The following is a 22,792-nucleotide window of genomic DNA, read 5'->3' as shown; positions in this document are numbered from 1 at the left end:
AAAGTAGAAACTACAGTCTAATTGTAATTGACAAATAAGGTTGATAGTATTTTTTTCTTTTGATGTGATTTTATAAATTTTCTTTTGTGTACATTAAAGCTTTATGGAGGGGAACCTCTTGTTTCCCTGCCACCAGAGACACGATCTCTTTGCCAAAAACAGTCCTTTTGATGTTTCTCCCTTTTTATACACAAATCAGAGTTGCTTTAAAATGACCCCATTAAATACCTTTCCAAGTGGTCTAATTTGATTACCTTTGTGGAGGATGCCAGGGGCCGGCCAGAGATGGAGATGGCCTCCATGTTGCTTCGGTAGCGGGTTGAGAGGTTGAGGATGGCGGTGGTGGCTGCGGTGTCTTGGAGCCCCTCACATCCCGGTTTGTAATGGGTGGGTGGGCTGTGCCGTCCGGGGTCAGGCGTGGGAAGGAGGTTGCCAGGGGCACCCAGGAAGTCGGTGTACTGTAGAGCTGCTAGATAACAGAACACACATTCAGCAAGTTACAGGAACAACTGATTATACTCACTATACTATGGTGCATCGTGCAACCAGCTATACATTTGTTGTTACAGTGTGGTTGCAATGGCATCAGTCTGTGCTTGAATAAAGGTAGCTAGGTGGGACAACATAGACTGTGTGGATAAAACATGTATTTCTTGATAAAATGACAATTCTCTCAGGATCTGACAGATCTGTTTAAAAAAAAATATATATATTTTTTTAAATCCTACTAGCACTGACTTTGCTGATAGCTACTTTGTGAAAAAATGTACTTACTACGACTAAGATACGTGGTTGTCCCACCTAGCTACCTTAAAATGAATGCACTAACTGTAAGTCGCTCTGGATGAGAGCGTCTGCTAAATGACTAAACTGTAAATGTAAGCAATATTACACAAGCATGATTGTCTTGTTTACAGGAACCTTGTGAGTGTGTTGCATACTCGTAGTTTGGATGTTGTCTGATCATGTATGGGCTGCACATTTGTGGCAGAAGATGAGCGACACTTGCACATTAAATCCATTTAATGTGGCTTGACACATGCCCCTCCCCCCCCGAATCAAATAAAATGTGCGAAACTCACAGTCAGGGAAGTGTGAAGGAGAGATTTTTTGGTCCTGGTTGGGTGCCATCAGAGGTTGTTTGCCGAAGACCTGTGCATCAAAGCTGGCGTAATCAAAGCGGATCTTGCTGTACTTGTCCATGTCCTTGGTGAGGTTGGCTTCCAAGGCGGCGGTGACAGGATGGTGATGGGCGAACCTGTAGCTGTACTGGTTGAACTCCAACTTCTTCATGAGGGGGCCGAGAGGTCTGGTTGGAGAAGAATCCAAGAAGACGAGGTGTTGTTGTTGGATTTGATGAGGAAAGTGGCTACTGTAGGTGTCAAATAAAGTCCATATAAGGAACAGGAAATTGACACATACAGTGGCAAGAAAAAGTATGTGAACCCTTTGGAATTACCTGGACTTCTGCATAAATTGGTCATAAAATGTAATCTGATCTTCATCTAAGTCACAACAATAGACAATCACAGTCTGCTTAAAATAATAACACACAAACAATTATACATTTTCATGTCTTTATTGAACATTCCGTGTAAACATTCACAGTGCAGGTTGGAAAAAAGCATGTGAACCCTTGGATTTAATAACTGGTTGACCCTCCTTTGGCAGCAATAACCTCAACCAAACATTTTCTGTAGTTGCGGATCAGACCTGCACAACGGTCAGGAGGAATTTTGGACCATTCTTCTTTACAAAACTGTTTCAGTTCAGCAATATTCTTGGGATGTCTGGTGTGAACCTCTCTCTTGAGGTCATGCCACAGCATCTCAATCGGGTTGAGGTCAGGACTGACTGGGCCACACCAGAAGGAGTATTTTCTTCTGTTGAAGCCATTCTGTTGTTGATTTACTTCTATCTTTTGGGTTGTTGTCCTGTTGCATCACTCAACTTCTGTTGAGCTTCAATTGGCGGACAGATAGCCTTACATTCTCCTGCAAAATGTCTTGATAAACTTGGGAATTCATTTTTGTCGATGATAGCAAGCTGTCCAAACCATGATGCTCTCTTCACCATACTTTACAGTTGAGATGAGGTTTTGATGTTGGTGTGCTGTGCCTTTTTTTTCTCCACACATAGTGTTGTGTGTTCCTTCCAAACAACCTAACTTTAGTTTCATCTGTCCACAGAATATTTTGCCAGTAGCGCTGTGGAACATCCAGGTGCTCTTTTGCGAACTTCAGACGTGCAGCAATGTTTTTTTTGGACAGCAGTGGCTTCTTCCGTGGTGTCCTCCCATGAACATCATTCTTGTTAGGTGTTTTACGTATCGTAGAATCGTCAACAGAGATGTTAGCATGTTCCAAAGCTTTCTGTAAGTCTTTAGCTGACACTCTAGGATTCTTCTTAACCTCATTGAGCATTCTGCGCTGTGCTCTTGCAGTCATCTTTGCAGGACGGCCACTTCTAGGGAGAGTAGCAACAGTGCTGAACTTTTTCCATTTATAGACAATTTGTCTTACCGTGGACTGATGAACATCGAGGCTTTTAGAGATACTTTTGTAACCCTTTCCAGCTTTATGCAAGCCCACAATTCTTAAACTTGGGTCTTCTGAGATCTCTGTTGTTTGAGGCATGGTTCACATCAGGCAATGCTTCTTGTGAATAGCAAACTCAAATGTTGCTGAGTGTTTTTTTATACGGCACGGCAGCTCTAACCAACATCTCCAACCTCGTCTCAATGATTGTACTCCAGGTTAGCTGACCCCTGACTCCAATTAGCTTTTGGAGAAGTCATTAGCCTAGGGTTTCACATACTTTTCCCAACCTACACTGTGAATGTTTAAATTATGTTTTTAATATAGACAAGAAAATGCAATAATTTGTGTGTTATTAGTTTAAGCAGACTGTGCTTGTCTGTTGTTGTGACTTAGATGAAGATCCGATCTAATTTCATGACCAAGTTATGCAGAAATCCAGATCATTCCAAAGGGTTCACATACTTTTCTTGCCACTGTACATGCACATTATGCACAACATGCTGTGGAAGAGGTGGTGGTGATTGTGGAAGTAATAGAACATTGAATAATATCGATACGAGGTGGTTGTGAAGGAATGGGCACGGTGTCGTTTGAATCATATAATAATATCAATGTCCTCCTCCTGGATTGTGGGATCTGATCTGTATTGTACGTTCACACACAGGCATGTTGCCCAACTAATTCCTTTTGTATGAGTAGGCAGTCTGCCTGTCATTTCTCTTCAGGGAACAAAGAGTTCTTATGCTCTGTGTCCCTAATAGGGAGAATCTCATGGGACCTTAACCCATTGCTTAAGTACAAATGATACTGAGAAACCATATCTGTGATGCTTTGCTAGGCTATATATTGTCATTCCTTTTACAATACACTGACTGGGTAAACTGGACAGGATACTGTAAATGTTAACCAACATAGCTCCTGATTTTATATGATATTGATAGTCAACGAGCACAAACACTGTTTTATATCAAAGGGACTATGCTCTCAGAATAAATGTTTTATAGTATAGTTTTCAATTGGTTTACTGTCATCATAATGTGTGTCCACATGCGCTTCAATAATCGTCAACAGTCAGAGTGACAATACTGCAATATTACAGCTTTAGCATGTGTTATAACATACATTCTCAGTCCATGTGATTTACCTGGACAATCGTTCTGGTGCTTGTCTGCATTTGGGGCTCTCCTCTTGAGGTTTGGAGACTTTCACTGCAGCAGCAATGGGGCAGCCTGAGAGACTGGAGGAGGAATAGAAGGAAATCAAACCCATTAGTCCGACATTGAACCTGTCTATGTACAGTTTGTCATTTTTAATAGGTTAGTCCTGCAGGCTGTACCTCCGGTGGGTGCTACGATTGCTGTTTACATGGCCTCTTCCTGTGCACCCGGGAGTAGGACACTTGAGGACGTTTTCATGCATGGCCAGGACTGGGGACAGACAGGAGAGGAGAGGGCCAGTAGGTGAAACAGTAGGGTTAGTAGAAGGAGAGCTGTACTGTACATCAGTGGTGAATATACTGCATCAGTGGTGACATCATTTAGAGTAGGCATAGGAGTCATAGGAGTGCCAAGAGTTAACATAATTAACAGACATGAGAAGACAGGAAAATAATCAAGTTGAAAACTATAGGCATACATTCTGCTTGTTCATTTCTTGATAATTTTATTCAATTAACACATTGCTTATGTACTGACATCAGAAAGAAACCATGGTTATAGTGTACAGATCCTTTGAAGACACAAGCATCTCTAACTAGCACTGTTCCCATTGTCAGTGCACTGTGTGTTGGTTGCATAATATAAATACCTTAGTGGAAATAAGACTATAACAAAAAAGCGCAGATATTTTTTCATAAAACATTGTCATTGTTGGAGTTCCACTCGGTATCCTTGGAAACTTTTATTTTCTGTACATATTTTCCAATTAGTTTGCAGGTTTTGTCTATTTATTTTTTGAATACAGAGTTAGTAACCCCTTTGATTTGCAAACACTGCCTCTGGTCTAAGAGCAAATGCTTTCATATTGAACAAAATGTAATTGCTTTTTATGTTCCTTTTGTAACATCAGTGTTTAATGTTGGATGTTTATTATGTTACATTGAAATGACTAAATCACAGCCAATAAAAAAAGCCTTTTCAATATTCAGAAATTAGAAGTAAACTCCAAGTTCCTATGTGACAACAAGTATTATTTTTCTATTTGCATGATTCTATAAATGGAAAATGTAGAAATGCCCTTCAATCAAAGAGTTTCTGCACCTACAGATCTTAATTTGACCACCTTGTTGCAGGAAATGTTAAACTTGCAGTGCATTTGAGGTTCAAAAATGCATCTGTAATTTCCACTTTCAAATTTCAGACTTGATTTTCCCTTACGAAAAATGCATCAACCCCTACAAACATGGCCTTCATTATAATCCACATAATAATCCACATGTCCTGTTGTTCCAGGATTATTGTCCTGCTGTAGCAAACTGGCTCAAATTAAGATCCTACATCTGTATTTGATAACTTCATGATTTCCTTCGAACATCAGAACTTATTTCATGATTGATAACAACATCTCATTCTATTTTATTCTATATGTGTACATGCTTGTGTATGTATGATGTATACAGCAGGTGTCTATGTGAGTGACTTACTCTCTGGGGGAACTCTGACTTTGTGGGGACAGCCAGACAGACTCCGGTGGTGGGGGTACAAACCAGTGACATGGCCAGTTCCGTCACACCCAGGGGTGGGACACCTAATATCCTTCTTGTCTGGCCGTGGAGAGTCTGGGAGGAGACAAACAGCAGGAAATCTTTGATTTATATGTAGACAATCACATATGTCACACATACTGTACATAGGCATACATAACGACACCTTTAAGAATGTTGCAGTATCATTCTTAACATGCTTTATAACCTTCCTTACCACACAAACAAAGAGTAGAACAAAGGTAATAGTTCATTAAAAAGTATTTTGGAAATATTGTCTTAGCTAATGAACCTAATTTAATTTGATTCAACTTGTAGAGGTTTTCTTGCATGAATGTTCCTCGAAAATGTATTTTAAGTGAGATTCTGGGAATTGCTAAGTGGAAACACAGTTAAATACTGAAGCTACAGTGCTATAGATATACAGTAGCTACATAGAAACATACAGATTGCAGGACAGTATCATGCAAAGAGCTAGACACTTTTTGCAAAATGCTTCTTTTAATCTGTAATTTTAGTTAAGGCTTCCAGTTCAACACAGGGCATTCATTTCTTAATGCCCATCCATCGAAAGATTACATCTGGGATTACACATTAGGCTTCAGTCATTTGAAGAATCAGTGGAAAACATGAGGGGTACTTTGGGTGGATTTAAGAGTTATGGTCATGGTTAAATATCCAGTTGATTCCTATCAAAATCCAATTTTCTGAGTAGTAGCAATTCCATCAGAAGATTTATTTTTATTTTTTTATTTTCGTCTGTTTTGTCTATTACTTCATTTGTTGCCAAAATGTTTTTAGTACTTAAGAGGATTTTTACCCTCCTCCTCCCTCCGATTTCACCCTCGGAATATGGTTATTTTATTATTTTTATGTTTCGAAGAGCCTCATTATTAAAATCACAAGAGGTCTGATACGTACTAGATAAACATGCATAATCATGTCTGCTGCGTACTTATTTTATGCCCACAACTCTTCATTTCAATAAGTGCAATATTCACTGCATGTAGTTCTATTGTGCTCAAGTTTCTGAAATAGTACCCAAACAAAAACAGAGAAAGGGCTTAAAGAAAAGGGTCTTGTCTGTCTTCACGTTGATAAAACCTGTTGTGAAAAAAACATAAACCTGATAAAATAGCAAAAAATCTTGAATTGACAAAGAAATAAGACATATTCAAATCTATTATCCATACCTTTGCATCCATGATAGCTCACCCTGGAGTTTACATCCAGTAGCCTTTGGTGCCTCCTCTCATTGGTCATCTGCTCCAGTAGGAACCTGTCCATCTCCCTGTAGGCATTGTGGATGACATGCCTCTGCTCTGACTGCAGGACCATGGCCTGCTCCAGGAGGCTCAGGTTCACCCTCCCTCTGTCCCTGTCTCTGTCTCCTCTGTCTCGGTCCATCTCCAGGCCCAGCGGTCTCTCCATCTCTTGCAGGCCCAGCGCCCAGGCCTCCAGCTGGGGAGGCCTCTCCACCTCTGGCTCCCCCTCACTGTCCTCCTCACTGGGGTAGAGCCGCAGGGCCCCTGCCTGGAAGGGACCTACTCTGCCCATGTTGTACGCCCTCAGGTCCGAGTCAGGATTTTTGTCTCTCATGTGTTGGTGGCCGTTCCTGCCCGATGGGTGTCCTTCTCCGGTGGTGGCTTTAGAGGGGCTGTTGATGCAGCCGTTGGTGCCATTCACCCTAGCAGAATGAGACAGGGACAGAGACTCCCACTCGGCTTTCCGGCTGTCCCCGTATGGGCTTTTACGTGGCGAGAAACTGCAAGTCATACTCATCCTGTCCTGACTTTGGTCTTCTTCTTCCTCTTCTTCTTGGTTTCGTTCCTCCACCTCTTCATCTTCCAGAGTTTCCGAGGCGGCAACCTCCTCATGGAGAGAGTCATCAGTCACCACTTCGGACCATCCAAAGGAATCATGGGGTTTTGTTATTGAGTCCTGGCAGCCATTTATGTTGGGCACTTCATTAAGCGTACCTTGGCAACCATCTAAGAAACAAAGTAGGAGCAAAGAGAATAAAAAATTATGCTGTCAGTTTTGAATCAATTGTTCATGTTAAGGCCATGCTTTTCCGAGAACATTTGGCTGGGCAGAGAGAGTAACAATTTGTATGTCCCCATTTGAGCTTAGTTCGAATGTTTAGCAGAGACATTCAACGCACATTTCATGACAGTTTCCATATCTTGAAAACGCATGTCTTGTAGTTTTAAATGACTGAGGATTGACAAATCAAATATGTAATGAAAATAATAATAGTATGGACAGGACAGCAACTGCAAGATTATGCTGCAATTCCTCAAGTACGTCAGAGATAATATATGAGACACTTATTTTGGCTAGTTGAACATGAAACCTAGAGATAAAGAAAAAGATTGTCTTCGTCTTCTTTAAAATCTTCAATCAGAATACAACAACTTGATATGGATTAAGAAGGACCAGATTATGACAGAGATTTAGCCTACATCGCTTATGACACTGAACATCAGTTTTAAGTAGTTATTAAGGTGTAAGCTAAGCAGGGCTTTATGATTTTTAGATATTAACATGTAGTCGTTCGCATACAACTAATTTAAGAAACCATATTCATATGTAAGCATAAGAACCAAGAAAGTGGCGAAAATGTCAGTAAAAAAATATAAAATAAACATTCCATTGGTTTCCTCTTCCTTTCCTTTCTTTAATTAATTTTTTTTTCAATATGTCATTATGTGGAGTGCACCTAGTAATTTATTTTTATATTGATTCTTTACTAAACATTTTTAAAAGAAAGCTTTTAAATTGTTTATCAGTGGACATTTTTATTGACATATCAAAATGTTTAATGTATCCCAAGACTGTGAGTAATGGTAAAATATTTGACAATTCATTTTCTGGTTTCCAGCTTAGTCAATTTAAGTGGAACTGACAGGAAAGCTAGGCCTCTTAGTTCCCCAAAATGCATTTTAAATGACACTTTATTTTAGTAACACCCATGATTATATCAATATTAACTCATGGTCAATGATTAACAATGGCAAGCTATCATCTAGATTGATTCAATAAAATCTCTTTTGATCCTCCAAATCATTTAAACTTATATTCTGTGCTAAAGCTCTTTGGTGAGGCCATACGGGTTTTTACTTCATAAATCATAAGTAGGCTGTACTGTACTGAGTAGATCTATCCTCTTAAGTGGCTAGACGTCATGGACCAAACTAAAAGTAGCCCACAGAGAATGGAATGAAAGGGATCCAATAGGTTGATGATAGATTTGGGAATCATTGAGGATGCATATAGGCTACGTAGGCTTGTAAGTGGATTCCGCTGAGGATAATATAGACATGATCAAACAGATACAACTCGTCATTATAGTCAGGCCACAGTACAAAACATAATCCCACAAAAAAGAAAAGCTGCTAAATGCAGGAAGTGTTATCTGGAAACGGACCTCTGGCAAAAAAAAAGAAACTGGCTTTTGTTTTGAAGCATATGATTTTAGGTTGTGCAAATGTAGGTAAATGTACTGAATATAATACAGGACAGGTCAAAACATACCAGCAGCAGAGCAAGAAGTTGAATGAAATAGACTTGATGAAACTCCTTTTTAGATGCAACCCCACAAAATATCAAGCTGGATTTTGCAACGCAAAACGTGGCTAATAATCTCTTTGTTGTTAGAGACATTTCCTTCTAAACAGAGGCATACAAATAGCAGCCTGGCCAAAGAGTAAAAGTCAGTTATGCTTAGCTACAATTAGCAGAGCAGACAAAAAAAATGACTTATTTTTGTCCAGATGGATGACACACAGTGAGAGAAGTGCAGTAGAAAAGAGACTGCACTTGGATCCCTCCTGTGGTTTGTGTATTGGAACAGGTGAACAGTTTGTACTCCAGAATAGCCATTACCGGCGCTCTGCAGCAGGGTTGGAGCTTGGCTGGAGTTGAACGCAATGCGGCTCGACCAAATGAGAGGCTTATTTTTCCCTCTTTTCGTTATGAAATGCAGATATGAACAGTATCCCACTGTTACATTCTTATTGCTTGTTCTATCCACTTGAACTGTCACAATCTTTTCACATAAAATAGCCCCAGACCAGATTGTGACAAAATTATATTTACAAATGTATGTAGATCTATGTTAACCACCCAATGTGCAGTCATTTGTTTGTGTTGCCTGACTTTTGATACATGTTCACTGTATTTTATAGGGCTTGCTGTTGGCAAGGGCCCTATTTTGATTTTAAAAAACATACACTTTTCTTGATTAAAGGTTATAATGCAGTAGGAAAGTAGTGGTGACTGAATACAGACACATAAAAGCTCTGCTTGAAACGCAAACAGACCATGAGAGGGAGGTATATGAACAAAGAAAGTTATCAGAGGGGGGAAAAAACGGATGGCAAAGCTAGTGCAAAAAGGGTTACGATAATTGTAATGTTATATGAACCCCAGAAACAAATAAATTCCATTTCCAATGAATCTGCACAATTCATTGAGCTACTCTCTTGGTCCATTTAACTACCCACATGTGTACTATAATGAGCTGTAGACATTATGCCTAATTATGTATATTTGGACTGTGTTAGAGGGCCTAACAAAAGCTTTCGAAGGGGACAATTACGTTTGTTGCTTAGTTACATCGTTAAAAATATACCAAATAAGTGCAGATTATAGTGGGTGAGAATGCATGTGTAAACCATGGATATTGTGGCCAAAATGCTCAAAATTCAATTCATTAGGAAGTAGAAATGTTTTGCTTTTGGAGGGGGACAATGTTTTTAAATGAAATAAACACATATTTCCTTATGTCATTGAGTACGTAGCTTGGTCTTAGTATCTCCTGACAAATGAGCACCAATGTATTCTATTGTATTGTATCAGTGACATTGGTTTTATAAGAACATGTTTAGGCAATGCCAATGTCCTCCTTCAGATGGGGAGCTGGTTCTAAGATGAAACATCAGCTTGTGTTAATGATCAATCAATGAAGTGTGTATTCTACACTCAACTAAACTAACTTTACAAACAGCAACAGATGAGATTCAAAACAGAAGGGCCTCAAGCAAACACGATCATAATGTTCCAATTCTCAGTGTTTTCAACCTATTTTTTAATGGCTTTTCCCGAAAAACCAAACACGTCAGACAAAAAGAAAATGAGAAGTCCGAAATCTGGCCTCATCAAAAAAGTGGGGAAAAGCCATGCCAAAAAAATCATGAAAGATAAACTTTAATCTGAGGATGTGAGACAGACACAACTTATGTAGACCCAGCAGTGTCGTCTTTCACTTCCAGTACATAATGACTATGGGGTCTGGCTGATGCCGGGCCCTAAAAGGCAATAGAGAGGGACGGAAATATGAATGCAACAGATGGGATTTTAAAATTCAGCGTCAATTGTTCATCAAAACAGACAAAACAACAGGACATCTGTCTACCTGCTGGAGTGTCAATGTTCCTCAGCTCTTCTTTGTCCTGTGCCTGTGCCAGGTCCTCGTTCTCCTCCTCGCAGCACGCCTCGCTGGGGCTGTAGTGGCGGGGCCTCATCAGGAGAGACTTTCTCTTGTTGACGGGGGCGCCCTGCACCCCTTCCTGGGAGAGTCTTTTCCTAGCAGCCATAGACCCATATGGGCTGTTGTGGGGGGATGGATGAATAAAAAGAGCAACGGGGTCAACAAAGTGCCATAGCCATTACTGGAGTTCATCTGAAAACTTTGAACTGAAAGTGAACCTAAAATGTAACATTGTCAGTTTATTCACCAATTGTATTTTCGCGGGACTCAGAAAGAACAAGTGTCATTTGTAGCTAGAGTGAAAAAAAGGTCAACATTAGGTTGAAGAAACTGTATTTAGCTGAGATGATGAACGAACCACCCAAAATACCATTAAAAAATGAAGTACGTAGAAGCAGTGAAGAGCTATGGGGACAAATGTAATTATAACCATTATTATCAAGATAAGAGCATGGCCAGCATCCCACATCTACTAACAAAGGATGCCTATTTCACTCTGTATGTAAGGACATAGAAACCCGGGGTGAGTTAGAGGATATCTGTAAGAGTTTATTTTCAAATAGAGGTCATGAACCCTTACCCGGGAGCCTGGGTGATGCATTCAACTGGAACTGGAAACAGAAGCAGAAGCAGAGGTATGTCAGGTAAATAGTCATGTTCACATTTCCTCGATGGAGTGACTCAGGCTCTGCATCTGTCTACTTGGGAAACAAAATCCTGATCAAGGCTACTGATCTAGTAGCTCCACCTTTTGGATAACCAGTCGGGAAGCAACACTCTGGCCTACTACTGTACACTCTTGGTAGTGGGGTGTTCGCCTAGCATGAATTTGGAGCGTACTCTAGCAGATTATCTATAAAAAAGAGTTAGTGTTACTTGTCAAAACATGTGTTGCTATATTTAAATGTTTTACTATTTTATTTTTTTAAAAGCTTTCTAATATGAACAAAATTATCGCAAAGATTCCCTTTATATTGATAACAAATCCACACCCCCAATCCACTGTAGATCATCCTCCTGTCAGCTTTGACAACATGATCTGAAAAGGCAAATCGATTTTCCCAGAGGGCCATGCAGCAAAGATGCAAATCTCATTCAGAGGTCCACCGTATTCCCATGAAGCACAACTCCATAATACATTTTCCAGATGTAGTAATGGCTCTGGTGCCACCAACCAGACTTCAGAGGCTTGGAAAACTAGCATAATGGCATCGCCTGTCTAGAGGTTTTCAATCACACTATATATGCACTCCTTAACTAATTTGAGCCACTGTTCCAATTTGGTGAAGTAATTCTCCATCTGAGTAATGTAATGGCAATGCAGTGCTCTTCAAATTGGTAAGATCATTCGTAAAATTGACAGTTGTAAAGTTGGATTGTTGAACTGATATCCCCCTAGACCCCAGAGCTATATAAGTGGAATATGTGTGAATAGCTGAAGCGCTCGGTTACTGCTATTGATGTGCTTTCCTGAACATGGTAAGAGTTGTTGAAGCTACTCACCTTTGCCACCGTTGCATGTTTGAAGTGTGTTATCCTCTCCTTCTGAATCCATCTGTAAATAAAGAACACACTATGTATCATTATGCATGTAACGCTCATTTCTATCAAAATACAGATTCTGTAAATATTGACAACTGGGACTGAAATAATGATGTTAACATTTTATCAGCAGATGCTGGATCCATTTAATGTTTGAGAGCCCTTGACGTCAGTGGTTGAAGTTTCTTTGAAATGAATTTGACCGTTCCTATCAACAAAAGCCTATATTTCCCAGAACATTGATGTAGTTACGTGCAAATTATCTGTGGCATTTAATCGGTGTAGAGTCACGAAAACACATGTAGCATGTAAAAGCAAAATACCAAGCTAAGGTGAAGTTAAAACAAAACAAAAAAACTTTGAGGTGTGAAAAATGTAATAATGCAAAATAATGACATTAAAGTGCAGGTGGTAGCATACAGACAGACAGTAGTGTGTTTAGACCAAAATAGTTGTTAAAATCCATCCACTCTCCCTCGCCACCATACGTGTGGATCCCAAATAAAACCTATTAAACGTAATTATTCCTGGCTGATGGCGGTGTATAGTGGTCACAGGCCAGTGAAATCTGTGAGTCACAGGATACGCTGTTACTTTTCCTGGTAATGGGAAACATGACTCCTCTCTCTGGTTTGCTGTTGTGATTGAAGGCACTGACCTGTCATACATTTATAATAGGGGAGCAGGTGTGGCAGTGATGAACCTTAATTTCCTTTAATAAACCTTTTATGTGCCACACTCTTAATGCCACGCCGGGCCCTCGGAGGACCTGCTCATAATAGGTTCATTACTTTTGATTACTAGGGGCCCTATTGAAACAAACAACTACCCAAACACTATAGATGACATTCTGTAACAACTAATGTACCTGATTAGTTCATTACACTTTTTCCAAACAGACACACACATGCAGACAGACAACTCACTCGTTTTGTAAGCATTTATAGATGCTGTATATGTGCTACAGTGTCTACAGTAATACAAATACATTTCAAATTCAGATAGCGTAATTGCTGTATTAATTTCACAGGTTGACAAATATTTACAAACGATGCACCTCTGTATTATTGAGAAGCAACACTCACATTATGTAAATCGACTTGTTTTAAACAATATTTCATAATTTAAGCTCTTGTACAAGAACATTTGATACCTTATTTATGCTCTGTACATGAAACATTTGGATTCCTCTTTCTTACAAGTCAAGCCACAATATCATGTTTTATGAAAACACTAAAAGCGTTATGGTAACAAGTATTGAATATACTAATGCTCCTATCTACATTAGATCCCTGATGACCTTGGTTCTGACACTGAGGAGTACATACAGAATTTCACTGATCATTTGTCAGTAGGTCATTCTTTTACAAATGCAGTCAATATGTTTGTGAGAGTGTTCAATGATGTACTGTACTCCTTCAAATGTGTCTATTAAACGAACTGTATTATCTGAGGGGAGACGAAGGAACCGATCGAACATTTTATGTTCAAGCATTATAGTTTCTGCTTCATGAGCAGCACAAAGGTTCTGAGAGGGTATATAGAGGATGTGCTTTTGGCACCCATTTGACAACAGCTATCCTTGGTCCTTAAACTCAAAGCTGTATAGCTGTATCTAATTCTGCAGAGGAGGAATCGGAGTAGAAAACTCATGCAGACAGGGAGAGAACACATGACGTTCAAAGAGAATTTACATGGGCAGTACAAATAGATACACGCTACTCAAATAAGGCCTTGTTTGTATTTAATATTTACTACACTCTCATGCTGTGATTTGTTTGTGTCATATATTCCTGACATGCCACAAAACTGTATGACATTATAAATGATGATGGCTCTTTGGTGGTCATTGGTCAATACAAAATATGTCCCGTTTCTTCACTGTTGACAGTGTGATCAAAGTATTTTTAAAGAGACTATCCTTCAACAAAGCTGTCCGGACATTGTTATGGTTTCAGCTAGCCAATTTGGACTCGTAAACTGGGAGGCATGGTAACCTTCAGCCTACCTTAAACCTTAAGTAAGATACATTACTTATTAGTTAAGTGCTGTGGTATAACAACAAAGCAGCACACTCAGCGAAGCTAGCTACACGTCCCTGCATATGTAAAACAATATCTGAGTCTGTGATTTCACAGGGGTCAAAAGGGCGTTGACATGACACTGCTAAACATGCTGCTCATTCCAAAACATCCTGGCTACCACTTCCAATAGCCTTAGAAATACACAACTATATCCGTTCACAGGTAAAGTGAATTGGTAAAATATAATGTTTTTTTTTTTCAGGACATCCACGAGCAGCATGCTATAATATCCAAATGTATGTTACCTGAACCTATTACTAGAAAATATATACTGAATAAAATGTAAACGCAACATGTAAAGTGTTGGGCCCATGTTTCATGAGCTGAAATAAAAAAATCCCAGAAATGTTCAATACGCACAAAAAGCTTATTTTTCTCAAATGTTGTGCACACATTTGTTTACATCCCTGTTATCTTGGCATTATCTTTGCCAAGATAATCCATCCACCTGATAGGTGTGGCATATCAAGAAGCTGATTAAAAAGCATGATCATTACACATGTGCACCTTGTGCTGGGGACAATAAAAGTCCACTTTTGTCACACAACACAAAGCCACAGATGTCTCAAGTTTTGAGGGAGCGTGCAATTGGCATGCTGACTGCAGGAATGTCCACCAGAGCTGTTGCCAGATAATTTAATCTTCATTTCTCTACCATAAGCTGCCTCCAACGTTGTTTTGGAGAATTTTGCAGTAAGTCCAACCGACCACGTATAACCATGCCAGCCCAGGACCTCCACATCCAGCTTCATCACCTGCAGGATCATCTAGGAGTGGGCGGGGAGTATTTCTGTCTGTAACAAAACCCTTTTGTGGGGAAAACCTCATTTTGATTGGGCTAAGCCCTCTCAGAACCACCAAAGACTGTGCCCCTGCCCAGTCATGTGAAATCCATAGATTAGCACCTAATTCATTTATTTCAATTGACTGATTTCCTTACATGAACTGTAACTCAGTAAAATCTTTGAAATTGTTGCATGTTGCAATTATATTTTTGTTCAGTATATATACAAATATATTATTAGGCCTACCTTTGTTTGCAGTTTTCTGGGCAATATATATGACGTGCTGCAAGGTCCACGCAGTCCACCTTGGTTGATGTGTGCACAATTGTTGACTTGTTTCAGGATGTGAGTGAGAAATTCATTCTCTGTAAAAACAAATATATATATATTTAAGCAACAAGGCATGAGGGGGTGTGGTATATGGCCAATATACCACGGCTAAGGGCTGTTCTTAGGCACGATGCAAAGCGGAGCATTCAGGGCTCAAACCACCCAGTTTATAAATATATATATATATATATAAATGTATATCTTTCATGCAAAATAAATAAATAAAAGGATAAAACAAAAAGTGGAGTGGAAAGATACAACTTTTGAACTGTTGTGAGTTATCTCACCGAAATGCAATATTTTCAATTTTGTTTAGTATCAACTTACCATAGTATATTTAAGCAATAAGGAATGAGGGGTGTGGTGTAAGGCCAATTTACCATGACTAAGGGCTGTTCTTATGCACGACGCAACACAGAGTGCCTGGATACAGCCCTTAGTAGTGGTATATTGGCCATATATCACAAACCCCCGAGGTGCCTTATTGCTATTATAAACTGGTTAAAAAAGTAATTAGAGCAGTAAATATAAGTGTTTTGTCATACGTGTGGTATACAGTCTGATATACCACGGATGTCAGCCAATCAGCATTCAGGGCTCAAACCACCCAGTTTATAATGGATAATGAATTACCGATAATGATCATACTATTCCAAGCCTCACTGCTAGCTAAAGGTTTCTGGTCATGGTAGACATATATGGTGAGTAACGTGCAGTCAGTCTGAGATGGTGGGGAGCAGGAAACATGATAATACCTCACATTGTGGAATGAAGGAACAAGATGCAAATTGATTGCTTGACAGAGATTGAGCACAGTCTAATTAATACAAAACATCCAAGAGGGAAAACAAGGATGAACACAATGAGTACATTAAGCCTCTTCACTTCACAGATCTTATTACCAGAATTATTTATTTCTGTTAGCTTTGAAAAAAAAAGAAGGAAAAACAGAAAACATCATCTTAATTAAGGCACTCAGAGCATTTCCCCTCTGGAAAACAAAAGGGGGGACTCTGGGAGACATTAGCATACGAAAAAAGAGACTCACTACTATTTGAGGCAGGTCGGTGGGTTTGTCATCTTCTGAGTCATATTCCTGCCCCTCCCAACAAAAATAGACAAATAACGTCTTGCTCTCGGAGGACAATTTGCCCATGTGTGGGGCAGATTTCTCTGGGGATACTGAGTTGCCTAATGCCTGATGCTCAGGGTTTCTATGTGATTCTCTATGTGCTAATCTGGCTGCTTTGCTTGCTGTCCTTGGGCCCAGCCCAATCCCCATCCTAACCCCATCTGCTACCTTTCCCACCACAGAGGAGAGGAGAGAATGGGACTGACTGACTGGGACTGGGACTGGGAGAGGAGAGGGCTTCTCAGTCCAAGCAGTCATGAATAACCATGGCCTCATCCACTGTTTGGAGAGGGGTTGAATGGGGACCGCTTATCCATTGGATATGTTACTTAGGATCCAACTGTGGTTTCCCCCTGCTCTAATCAAAGGGAGGTGAATAATATATCATAAATGCAATCAAGCCTATATTGTTCATAATTATTGTTCACCATTGCTGTACATACTACAAGTGGGAAATATACATATGATTACAGATATGAGGTTATTTGCTTGAATTCAACTTCAAAAGGTTAGCCATTGACAGGGCAATGCAGTTTTTCACACATTGTTGATATTGAAGGAACCACCACTGTTGCCACTTATGCTACTATCTACAATGACTACTACTACTTACTACGACTAGGATTACTACTATTGTGGTTGATTACTAAGACACTAACGGTACACCTGTACGTCGCCTACACAAGTGGTGTTGTTACTATTTTGGCCCATCCCAACAACTGCTGTACTGCTACTGATCCAACTAATAGGGATATTCATGAGTACAATAATCATCATCATTGACCTTGAGTCATTGAAATGTCCCCTTGTTCCCAGCTTATCCCTGCACTTGGGACACCCTCGTGTAATTAACATAGGCACTATTGTGATAAAGTAAAACTAAGTCAATGACACTGGCGGCAAATCATTTAAAAACCAATACAACCTTACAGTTGTGCAAGTAATATTTCAAAGACCATGAAAATTAATTACATTGTTTACATTTTCTTCAGATTGGGGCAGAGGCAAGATGATAGCTAGGCAAATGAGATTACACCGAATAAGATGTTTAAAATGTCAGCTCCCTAACACTCACCCAACCAACTGTTATGATTAGATTACACTTTTAACATAATTACTGTCTAAAGCTGTGTGTGGAGACAATGCATAAATAACGAAAGAGAGCTCTATCTGAACCGATACCTATCCTTTTCCCCTCGCTGAGCCTTTTCTCTTAACCTTTCCTCAGCAGTATCATTTTGAATTATGGGGATGGGTAGATGCTCTGCACAAGGTCACTGTCTGTTCAGTTCCCCCCCCCCCCTCCCTCCCTCCTGTTTTTGTTTCCTCTTCCAGAGGCAGACTATACGAACGAAGGGTTAAAACTGGAATGGATTTAATTATGGAATGAATGGAATTATAATGCGCCTGCAGCAAGTTTTCCTCCTTATTTATTAAAGCAGCTGATGGGCCAGGTTTGATGAGCCACTTCTGGCATAATTGAGTCATCACACAAAGAGGGTTCATCGCATTCAGAGTGGTTTTATCAGCAGCAAACAGACCTGATTACTGGCAATTACACTCTGATCTATGGGAAGGAGAAAAAAAGGCGAAATGTGCGGTGTAACTTCTGTGATTATAGTTTATCCCAGGAAAAAATGTCACATTCATTTTACATGCTAAGTGTTTTCTTTTTCTGCATAATAAAGAGCAAACGGCAAGAGATATCACAATTTACTTTAATATTTCCTTGTAATGAATGTCTACGTGTATATGGCAAACTGATCATAATTGTACATGTAACATGGGTTTTTGTTATCCTCCACTGTACTTTGAATCAGCAATATGTAAAGTGTTTTTTTTAACAGAAAAAAGGTACGCTTTACAATAATGGTGGTCGCTTGTGTGCAGACAGTGATATAAACCTTGTCAGTGGAGAGCCAAATTGAAACGTTATATGATGGTAAGGAACACAGAACTCCTTTCACCACCTTTCATTGACATGCAAATGAATTCATAGTGAGTTAATCAAGCCCTGCTCAGAGACTATTTTGATAAACAAGTTTTTGAAAAAAGGATTTTCTATTTGCAGTGCTGTGACCAGGCAGCCATCAGATGCCCTCTGCCTAAAAAGCTAGCAGCTGGACATTAGAATAATAGCTAAGAGACGTTTTAGGAGGGGGAGGGTGAAAGAGAGGAAGGGGGGTCTCTGATTTTCCTATTCATATCAAAGCCGGCCTTTAGAATGATAGAGACATTCTCTTTTAGATTTCATACAGATGCATTTTATAAACTCTTGAGAAAAATAGGGTAATGTTTCTATAAAATGCGGTATCTCATATTCGTTCCATATTAACAGACGGGTTCCGAGATGTTTAATTATTGGTGACTTTCATATGATTCAGAACCAATAAAGATATGATTGATCTAAAAACAAATGACCTCGTGAGAAACAGCTCTGTGACAACACCTGCAATTTTACTGAAAATTGTCTTAAGGACTAAAGAAGTTCAAAGTATCATACACAGTAGTAGTCTTTGTAACGCTCCAAACTCATCCCATCAAAAAATACTCACAGTATACCTCTTCCATTGAAAGATTGTATATTCAATACCATGACAAGATGACAGAAGAATGTAGAAAGTAGAAAAAGTCAAAACAGTAGAGAAAACTATGGACAGTGACAGCAAGTAGGATAAAGAAGCTAAGCCAGGTACATGTAAGGTACAAATGCAGGATATTAATTTCAGCCAGTTTGCTCTAGCAGGAAAATAATCCTGCAGCAACAGGAAATGTGAATTATTATGTATATTATAATAAATGGATATATTTGTAGGGGTTGATAGATTTTTTGTTAGCGCAAATCAACTCTGAAACTTTAGAGATAGAAATTACAAACTTTAGGAGCCTTTTTAAAACTCAAATACACAACAAGTTAGCATTTTCTGCTGTGGGGGACAATTCTCAGCAATAAAAGAGCAATCAGATCCTACATCTTTATGGAAGAAGCCATACCTGACTTGCCTAATTCCCCACTATTTCACTATTGATAATGTAATATACATTCAATGAGAGAGAGAGAGAGAGAGAGAGAGAGAGAGAGAGAGAGAGAGAGAGAGAGAGAGAGAGAGAGAGAGAGAGAGAGAGAGAGAGAGAGAGAGAGAGAGAGAGAGAGAGAGAGAGAGAGAGAGAGAGAGAGAGAGAGAGAGAGAGAAAGAGAAAGAGAGAGAGAGAGAGAGAGAGAGAGAGAGAAGAAGAGAAACCGTATGAACAATCGCCAAATTGTAGAACACCAATCCATTCACATAAATAAAGTAAAAGGGAGACAGAATATCTTCTGATCAGTGGACTTTCACTTTTTACACATCAATTTCCTCATAGAGGGGCGCTTCCAGACTTCTAAAAGACACTGAGACTAAATCTTGAAGACAACTGTGATTTCAGACATAACAGCCTCTCATGCAGCCATCTTGGCCGCTAAGCAAAGTGTTTGTGTCTAATGCCAAATTAGTACTTTTATACAAAATTGGCTTCTTTCTTATCACTTCCCCAAGACTGAGAAGCTTCAATAAAGAGAGTGAGGCTCCCCAGAATTTTTAACAGACAATTAGGAGCCTGGCTGGCCGGCCACTATTGCTTCAATGATTTGTTATGATGGCATAACTACAGGGGAAACTCGTTATTGGAGCCAGCTAGCAAGACACCCCATAAAAGAGTCAGACGGTGACACCTGCGCTGAGGTGATTTATAAATCTTGTAATCACTTTCCAAAGTCATCCCAAAGCCTTCCCTTTTCAATTGAGCTAATCTGGACCAGGACCACACAGTCATCGTGGCACAAAGTTCAGATTGGTTCTTCTTCTTCCGCCATCAGAGAGCCAATTTCAGGTGTTTTTTTTTTTTTTACTACATTTGGGGCACCTTTGTAGTTATATTATTCTATGAAATATGTCTTTTTAGATGATTTGCAATTATCAAATATCAATCTGAATCAGAACAGAAATTTGGAAAATTCAAAAACAGCAGATTGCTTTGTTTTGTGGAATGGTTGGCTACCATGCTAGCTATAACTACCAAGATAAATAATACTCCAAATGAAATGTAGCCTACATTACAGGATTGTACCCATTTCGTTTCTTTTCCAATGCACAATGCATTTTTGAAATCATCAGTGAAGATAGATTTTTCAAAACACTAACACAGACTAATTCATTGACAGGTGTTTTGGGGGAAAGAAGTTCCAGCCCGGGTGTCTGTCATCACTACAAAGTAATCCTGGCCATTGTTCCTGCCCAAGGAGACCCTTTTCACGCAGGAGGGTTGCCTGAATGCTACCAGGTGGTCGGCAATTTGGAGAAACGTAGTAACCGTTCAAGCTAATCCCCTTGCCACAAAAGGCAGGTCTCCCATGTCTAGAGGCCTTAGGGTTTAAGGGAAAAGTTTACATAGTACACACACACACACAGACACACACACACACACACACACACACACACACACACACACACACACACACACACACACACACACACACACACACACACACAGACACACACACACACACACACACACACACACACACACACACACACACACACACACACACACACACACACACACACACACACACATGCACCCTATACACACATGCATCCACACCATACACAAACACACACACACTGTACACAGTGTTTGTGTGTCTGAAAGGAGCCAGGCAGTGCTGTAGCCTGATTCCTAATCAGATTGCGCTGAAGTGAACAGCTCGCATGGCAGCTGTAGTTTTCCCAGGGTTAATTACCTTTCACTGCTCTCTCTAAATGAGTCAGCTGTTCCTGTCATTAAACAACTCCACTCTTTCTCTGCTCCTCTGTCCTGCCCTGTCCTGTCCTCCACACATACACAATCACACACACATATACTCAAAACACATGTATACGCGAATAGACACACACACACACACACACACACACACACACACACACACACCCACACCCACACACACACACACACACACACACACACACACACAACAACAGAAACTCTATCCATGTCTTCTCTTCCTGCACTGCCACTCACATCCAACAATGTTCTGGATATGGAGCCCAAAAAAGACTTGGTCACTTTACTAATGAAGAGGTAGAGTCAACGGCTGTTAAAATAGAGGCCATTATCCTTTACTTTCAGCTCCAAACATGTATTTATGTTCATGCAGATGGGATGCTGAATTGGGATGCTGAATACTAACCCCTCACCCTGTCAAAGGGGGATAATACCAATCTGTCAAGGTCTCATGTTATCTGGCTCCAACTCTTACTAAGTGAGTATATACATTTATAAAGTAAATTATCCCAATAAACACAGACACAACCCACATACACATGGGCAGGTGGACAGACGCACACACATACACACACACAGTTTGTGTGTGTTCAGCTCTACTCTCTGATATAGCTGTGCTGTCATCAATTCTGAAAAATCTCCCAGCTCACTGAGCTCCATGGCTCAGGATGTTGGGGGAGTTTTAAGTGATTTTTGCCACTGTGTGATCCCCTGGCCACCTGGATTACAAACTCTAGTCCTTTAACTCATGCCAGTATAATTCCGTGTTAACTCGGATTTACCTCTGGCATATGAATTCTCAGTCTGCATAAGCTTTGTTTGGAATGAGTAGTAAGTTAAAAGTATTGTATGCCTTATGGAGATGCCTTATTGTAAAATTCTTATTTTGCTAGAAAAAATGCAATAATGCTTATAAAAGCAATTTAGTTATTCTAATGGAGAAAATGAATACAATAGTTTCCATTGACCATTTCACAAATATTGTTCAAAACCAGGAATTACTACAATACCTTCATCCAGTTAAATGCCCGTAACTATGGCAATGTACACATCCGGTGTGTGGTGCAGTCAAAGTATACAAGTTGGTAATGTGTACTGTTAGCCAGGCTGTTTTTGAAGTTTATCATGCTTAATATCATGGTTATCGAAGCGATCGTGATATAAAAAATATGTCTGGAGCAGCCCTAGAGGATCTGAATGAAGTATTATCCAACATCTATACAATCTCCTCAAACACACACACACACACACACACACACACACACACACACACACACACACACACACACACACACACACACACACACACACACACACACACACACACACACACACACACACACACACACACACACACACTTCTGGG

At 39.8% G+C, this 22,792-nt stretch overlaps 1 protein-coding gene across 1 annotated transcript in view; it reads right to left on the bottom strand.

Moving 5' to 3' along the window:
• Positions 1–22,792, bottom strand: part of LOC120020659 (suppression of tumorigenicity 18 protein-like) — a 49,600-nt gene that overhangs the window by 8,559 nt on the left and 18,249 nt on the right. The window contains exons 3-11 of the mRNA XM_038964364.1: positions 12,239–12,290; positions 11,316–11,346; positions 10,661–10,854; positions 6,435–7,232; positions 5,182–5,316; positions 3,877–3,967; positions 3,691–3,777; positions 1,083–1,309; positions 255–469 (exon numbers count right to left, since the gene is read on the bottom strand). Coding sequence (XP_038820292.1) covers positions 255–469; positions 1,083–1,309; positions 3,691–3,777; positions 3,877–3,967; positions 5,182–5,316; positions 6,435–7,232; positions 10,661–10,854; positions 11,316–11,346; positions 12,239–12,290 — 1,830 coding nt within the window. The remainder of the gene's footprint in view (positions 1–254; positions 470–1,082; positions 1,310–3,690; positions 3,778–3,876; positions 3,968–5,181; positions 5,317–6,434; positions 7,233–10,660; positions 10,855–11,315; positions 11,347–12,238; positions 12,291–22,792) is intronic.

This window comes from Salvelinus namaycush, chromosome 25 (genome assembly GCF_016432855.1).
Source record: "Salvelinus namaycush isolate Seneca chromosome 25, SaNama_1.0, whole genome shotgun sequence".
Taxonomy (NCBI): Eukaryota; Metazoa; Chordata; class Actinopteri; order Salmoniformes; family Salmonidae; genus Salvelinus; species Salvelinus namaycush.
Note: the sequence above shows the minus strand (reverse complement) of the source record. Positions and strands in the feature narration are given on the sequence as shown.